Source organism: Penaeus monodon, chromosome 12, assembly GCF_015228065.2.
Source record: "Penaeus monodon isolate SGIC_2016 chromosome 12, NSTDA_Pmon_1, whole genome shotgun sequence".
NCBI classification, from domain to species: Eukaryota; Metazoa; Arthropoda; class Malacostraca; order Decapoda; family Penaeidae; genus Penaeus; species Penaeus monodon.
In genome coordinates this window covers 12,923,513-12,931,012 of record NC_051397.1, presented here as the reverse complement: position 1 = coordinate 12,931,012, position 7,500 = coordinate 12,923,513, and the positions used below count along the sequence as shown (strand labels likewise).

Genomic DNA, 7,500 nt, shown 5'->3' with positions numbered 1-7,500 from the left:
CACCAGATTTCACTTTTCCTTGTACTTTTTTCTACTTCTTACTAATGATACCAATAATATCTATAATAATATTATAGGCATTATAACTATTGTAAAGTTACTGACATTACCAATAGAAATATAACCTAAAAGAAAATACTTCCAAACTCGAGGAAAAAGGTAAACATGTGAGATAGGTACTTCTAGTAATTGGCTCATTGGTGACTACATACTTGTGGAGACATCTATGTATAAATACAATTAACCCTATGATCCGGATCATGTTATAAAAAATTTTGGCTAGAGACGAGAGTGATGTGAACACGGAAAAAAATTGGTTGTGGACCGGGGTGATGCGAACTTGTCGTGAGCATTTTGGCAGAAGGCTGGGGTGACGGAAATGGCTTGCCATGAGTGCACAAAACTCTTGGATGGCAATTAAACTAATTTGGCATTTAGGAACAGGCTTTGGCTTTACTTCCATCTATAAACGAGTGTGGAATGTATTGTATGTGAGCCATAACTGGAAGAGTGCTAGCTCCAGGGAGGATGCTATTTCTATGCTCAGGATCCTATTTCTACCCACTGTGATTGGTGGTGCAGGTTGCATTACAGAAAAATGATTATGAAAAAATAAAATAAAAAGTCAAAGATAACAAAATGTTACTTTTTGTCATTATTACTGCACCAAGTTATGGACTACCTAGAAAGGAGATATGGAGTCTGTGCAAGAAAAATGGTCTATTTGCAAATCAAATGACATATATGAACATTGGAAAATGCAAAAAAGCTAAAAACACATATATAGAAAAAGAGAAAATAACATTGCATGGGAGATACAGAATCTTGTCATCGTACACAACTGTTCACATGCGCCTGGCCTACAAGCCACGAATCCATCAGAGTGGCCAATCAATTAAGCCTAATAATTTTGGTCATGTGACAGCACTGAAACACCCGGATCCAATGGGTTAATAAGCTATATTTACAGTGGTTATGGCATGTACCTACAGGCCATCCCCAGCAGCTTTGGATTACGTACTCAGGACATCCAACCATCCACAAACACACTCTCTCCCTCCTTCTATTACTCACTTATTCATTCATGCACTCACACACACTAACTCACTCATTTATTCACTCTCTCACTCCATTCATCCATTCTCCCTTTCATGTAGTGCATGTGCCAGACAAAATCAAAATGAATACCCTAATACCCTTGCCACCATGAGAGTCCTAGATGGGGTAAGAGTGTGTGGGCATGGAGTGGGAGTGCATAATGGCTGTGTGAGCGTGAGCAGCTGCCGAAAGAAGGGTGCACACACAACTGACCCCTGAGAGGGCAGCGGGTCAGATGGGGTTGGGTTGCTGGTCTCCCCTGCTGTTGTGGTTGTGGTGGTGGCCAGGGTGGAGATGGTGACGCGCTGGAGGGAGGAGGAGGTGGTGGTGGTAGTGGTGGAGGTGGTATTGGAGGAGGATGGGGGATTGGTGCAGCAGACGGAGGAGTCGGAGGCTGACCGGGAAAGGGACTCGTCACTGAGGGAGGTGCGGTGTGAGGTGACGGAGGAGCGAGGGGAAGCACCACCCCCGTTGTGGTGGGGCGCCATAACAGTGCTGTGATGGCGCGCAAGGGAAGCATTGGGGGTGGAGGGTCCGCCTGATGCTGCACCGCCACCCACGCCCTGGGGGTCCCCATCCGCATCCTCCAACAGGTCCTGGTAGCGCTTCAAGTCAGCACGCAGCTTCTCAATCCTCTGGCAGGAGTCGTTGAGCTGTCCCATAATGCTCATGGGGTCACCCAGAGAGGGGTTGCCCTCATAAACTTCCTTCATCTTCAGTAACCCATCCCTAAACAACAGGCAAATGCATTAATCAAATTGTAAAAATATTGCTAGGTACTGTAAAAATTATAACCAACAATAAATCATAATCAGTAACAACATAATAAAATTTTTAAGCATTATGTCCATTATCAGTTTGTTATGAAAATTTACAAATACATTGTATGTGGAAAAAATTATGAAAGAATAATAGAAGAATAAATAGACATTAAAATGAGTAAAACTTATTACTGCATTCACCTGTTCTGGCCTCATTTCTATTTTAAATAACCATTTAATTGTAATTCTATCAATAATCTAGTAACATAATCTATGAAAGTAATTTTCTAATAAGCTGACAAATAATAAACATTCACCAAAGTACTTTCACTGTTTACTGAACTTATACTCATAAACCTCAAAATTGTCAATAAATCTTCAATTTTCAATAACAACAGCTACAAAGTACAACTGATTGACACACAACATATGACAGACAGCACAAGACTTCACACTTGATGCTGACGACTGACCTCGCTGCAGTCTCTTGGTGTAATTTGAAAGTGACGTCATCGATTCGCTGCTGGATTCTCTTCTTACGCTGGTTTGGTGGCAGGTCGCTAAAGTCCTCCTTTTCAGAGAATGAAAAGTTATTCTGTTGAGAAGAAAAAGAACAAGTGAATTAGCTCATGTGGTTCATCACTGGAGGCAGGGTAATTATGACTAATACATTTAATGAAATGTATCTTTTTCATGTAAATGCTTAAATCAGCTGTTTATGTTATCACACTATCCTTTCATCACTTGCACAATATATTCACAATGTAAAACAGAAGTCAATATTTGAAATACTTAATGAGAATTCTATCATTTGGAGATTTAGATGTTCTCTACAGGCATGAGCACCTCTCACTCTATCTCATGTACTGCTGTCTATTCACAGTACTTGTGCAAGGGCATTGAGGTTGTTAACATTTCTGAGTGACATGCAAGTTCAATCACACTGATCTATGATAAGAGTGTCAGGTGCCATTACCACTGTCTAGGTAACTTATTTTGGGGCAATCCTTTGTTATTGTGATTTTCATATGCTTACTGTACCTGGACTATATCTGAATGAATGTGAACTAAAAAATCTTGTAAATTATCTAAGGTACTAATAACATAAAAAATACTAATACACAGTATGAAATGTCACATAAAACAGCAACTATTTTACATACATTGAATCTTAAGGGTATCTTTAAATGGACAAGGTATAAATTCAAATCACAATAGACTCATAAAGCAGTCAGAATTACACTGGGGAATCTTTTCCTCTAAACACACTCCTTTCTAAACATATATGGGACCTCTGACTAAATTATTTCATTACAGCACAGCAATTTTTGTAACAACAGTAATGTGCTGCAGTTTATTCCTCAGACAGCAAGAGAAAAGTACATTTAAAAGAGAATCACATGTGGACTTTAGCAAGAGCAGCACAGTACATTTGTAACAGCAGCTTCAAAACAACAGCAGTTAAGGCAAAGGGTTATAACACAGATGAAAGATGACTATACTTGGTAATCATTGTAGGTCAGATACCATAAAAAAAAAAATAAAAAAATTCTATGTTGCCATTCATATCAGTATAAAAAGTTTTATATCAAATAATCAGTTTGGGGGAAGTTCTTTGCGTCCACATCCATACATAAATGCAATCATTATCATTAAAATCATGGTAAATGTATCAGTTAAATAGAAAATCACTGTAAATATATCAGTTAAGTAGAAAGTTCATTTAGTTCTCCTTGCAATTAGTCATTACATTATGATACTTAATCTGTGTTGAAAAAATCATACACTGAAGATAAGTAAGCTGAAAGACAGATGAGGAAGATGTGAATGAGAGAATCACTCAAGAAGAAATTGTAACACATTTTTACAATACATTCCAATGCTTTGGAATCACATGGTATCCTGTATGAATGGCACAGGATTCTTCATTCCTTGTCATCCATGGAACTATCATGCAAGTCAATAAAAGAAACAAAAAAGAAAATTGAAAAATAAAAAAATGTACATCAGTAAAACGCAAAAGCATCGAGAGCAGAGCAAAAAAAGCAAAAATCGCATGTGGCGCTATGGGCCCCAGGAGCAGCGGCAGCCTCTGACAAGTGGCTACAGCCAGTGCTCGATACTTACTCACAGGGCGTGTGTGGTGTGAGGGAAGGGCAGAGAGAGCGCGATGCATTCAGTGTGCCCAAACACCACCACCACAACCAAGAGATCACACAGAGAATAAATGAAACAGGGTTAGTGATGTTCCTCAGGACTCTGGGATTTGGGGTTTTAAGGGAAAATAGGATGGGTAGGTAGGCAGGTGAGGGAAAGAGGCAGCAGAAGGGAAATGGGAAAGGAGGCAGAGAAAAGAAGTTTAGGCTGGAAAAGAAAAGGGGAAAGGAAAGGAAAGGAGGAAAGAGGAAAGATAAGAGAAAGAAAGGAAGGAAAATGGAGAGGGAAGAAGAGAAGTAGGAAAACAAAGGATGGTGATGGGAGACATATAAAAGGGAGGAGGAGGAAGGAGGAGGGATGAAAGGGGGAGGGACTGCACAGAGTTGAATGACAGGCAGTTCAAGATGAAGTGGGAAAACACATCCACTGGGATATCTGTCAATCTGCCAAATGTATCCACTTTTTTCCCTTTAACTGAAATTTTTAAAAAACTGATGAAGGAAAAATAGATGTCATGGATTTTTAACATATAATATACACCACTCTCTGATCCTCACTCTCATATACTGGGATCCCTTAAATAAGGGTGATAACAGGATAAAAAATCTTTATCATCTCTGCAAATATCATTGCTAAGCACTATATATGATTGTGCAAATTATGTTCTTTATTCTATATATTTAACTTTTTTATCCCCAAAGTGTGGGAGGAAGAAATAACAATGAAAAAGAAGGAAAAAAAAAAGTTCCTTTGCTAATCATCTTCTTTCAAAGTGCAAATATAAGTTCTACAATCCTTTTTTTCTGCTGCACATCAATAATGATTCATATAGACATATTAACAGCATTCCACATTTCATTTTTTAACACATACTTTCAAAAAACTAATGTGCAATTATGTAATAAAAAAAGTAATTTCAGAGCTTCCACTTTCAAAAAATCTACTTCTTAATGATTTTTTCTTCATTTTCCATTATTCCAAAGCCCCTTCTACCATCAAACAATAAGAGACACATGGACTTTGTTCAAACACTCGTGCACACAAAGGGAATTCTGTGTCAAGCCTCTGGTATCACTTACTGCAGAGTTCAAAGTGTGAACAGTCTGTAGCGGCGATGATATAAACATGAGGCATCATCACATTCATGGCTTCAAATGCAAATTTTTTACTCTTTTTTTAATTACAGGTAACAATAAGGCATTCAAATACGAAGCATTCACTAAACAAACTGCACAGAGTGGAATATAAAAATATATATAAATATAGAGCAAATTAAAATCAAACCAAAGAATAAAAATAGCCATACAACATCACTCTAGCTACACACCAGGTTGCAACCGACCTCAGAGGCAAGGTCAAACGTGCAATGCTAAAAGCTGCTACAACCCCATCACAGGTGAACCGAAACGTCTGCTACGAAACGTTAAGAGTGTCAAGGACTGTACAGAAAAGAATGCAAATGTCTAGATGGATAGGAATATTGTATCAATACCATTATCCTGTTGAGGTTTATAAGCCTATATAGGGCATCGATCTGCAAGAAGAGGCAGGGAAATTGTCAATGCTGATACAAGATACACTCCAAATTTTCAAAGCCTTGGCTTCATATATCAGATTTTTTATCATTATTATTATTTTATTATTATTTTCAAAGGTGTTGCAGTTTAGTCAATATTAATTAAACAATGTATAATTTTTTTTTGCAAGTGAAATCTAAGTGAAACTAATGAAGGCATGTTGTCTTTCTAGCAAGGTGATTATGAAAGCCTAAAGTCAAGCCTTTCCTAACAAATAAAAACAAAAACTTAGAAAGGAGAAAGTATGTACAATAAAGGTAAATAAAAGATAAACACTAGGGTTTGTTGTGGATACAGAATGTACAAAAGCACCTTACTGAAGTGAAAGAAGCTCTCAGCTTAGGTAAAATAAGCATATGTAAATAAAGATTTTTTTTTTTTTATCTCTCTAAGCTGCAATTTACACTCTTTTTTTTCTTTTATCTTCTCTTTTTAGGATTAAATAAGCAAACTCTGAAAGTCCATATTTTCTTTTTATGTATCTAGTATCAGCTTGCCTACTTAAAAGTGAATAACATCCCATTAACTACAAAATCAACAATAACAATAATAATAACAATATGATAGTATTTTATAATACTGACAGATATAATAGATAAGATAATAATCGTGTTGATAAATAAAATCTACAAAGAAGGCCAAACCTTTCATCAGCCGCAGAGAATAAGACAAACTAGCTGCTACCAACTCAAGGCACAAACCTAAGGAGCGCAAAAATGTAGAAAAAAAAAGAAAAAAAGAAAAAAGAAAAAAAAAAAAAAGAAAAAAAAAAGAAAAGAAAAAAGAAAAAACTGAAAACTTAAAGAAGACCTCTGTACAACTGTGAAGAGCCAACTACAAGTGCCATCTTGAGTTCTTTCTTGCTTCTACAAGAGCTTGGAAAGTGCAGTTACTCACCTTGTTTGAACCGAAGATGCCAAAGAGACCACCCCGTTTTTTGAGTTTGGAAGCAGATATTGTCCCCTTAATGGTGTCGTGTCTGAGGGGTGGATGGTTAGGGGTCATCTCGCCATTCTGTCTTGGGGTGCTCAGATCGTCGAATGGAATGTCACCCGGGGGGGTGAAGCCAGACTTGTACCGCTCTATCACCACCATGGAATCCTGTGGAGATCAGGTGAAGAAATTTAATATTAAGAGTTCTCTTACTCATTAACTGAGGGAAGAAATTTGTCAGAAGAACTGGCCATTCAGGGTGCAGGCTGCCATTTTTTTTACCTCTAATTTGCCAAGAGAAGCAACATTAGTATGCCACTGAAAAGATACCCAGGGGCTTAGAGAATAAGATTGAAGATTTTTTGTATTTTAGAATTTAATCATGATTCATCCATATACCTATAAAAATCTAAAAAGAACAAGAATGACCTACATTTTTCTCATCTATGGAATCTGCTGCACTGATAATCCCATCTAGACACTTGTTGATAATGGGGAAGACTGAGCGCTCTGTTTCGACACTTTTTTTGAGCAGGTTTTTGAAGTTGTTGATCCTCTTCTCATCCATGTCTTGCAAAGACTGGAAGATCCCCGGCATTATGGAGTTGTAGTGGTCACTCTGCAAGGGAAATTTGGAATTAATCAAGATTTCCTTCTATGGTGACTTAAAGAAGGCAAGGCAATAATGGAATATACATAATTACATGACATTATCTTACAACACACTGACATACCTGCAAGCGATTAGTTTTCTGCAACTGATTCGCATACTCATTCTTGCTATCTTCACACTGCTGGCTCTTGATGCTGGCATTCATCCGCTGCTTCTCCACCTCCGCCCGAGACAGGTGGAGGTCAGCATCTGCTTTTGTGAAGTTCTCATGTGCCTGGAAAGTTAAGTTTCCTCCTTGTGATTATGTTAATAGGCTGAGATCTTGAGTATAATATCCAACTTATAATAGAGTAATTTTAGC

At 37.6% G+C, this 7,500-nt stretch overlaps 1 protein-coding gene across 1 annotated transcript in view; it reads right to left on the bottom strand.

Moving 5' to 3' along the window:
- The window catches only part of LOC119579308 (formin-binding protein 1 homolog), a gene marked incomplete in the record, with an annotated part of 64,819 nt that overhangs the window by 12,627 nt on the left and 44,692 nt on the right, over nt 1–7,500 (bottom strand). The window contains 5 exon segments of the mRNA XM_037927069.1: nt 1,312–1,827; nt 2,333–2,454; nt 6,491–6,694; nt 6,960–7,145; nt 7,261–7,413. Coding sequence (XP_037782997.1) covers nt 1,312–1,827; nt 2,333–2,454; nt 6,491–6,694; nt 6,960–7,145; nt 7,261–7,413 — 1,181 coding nt within the window.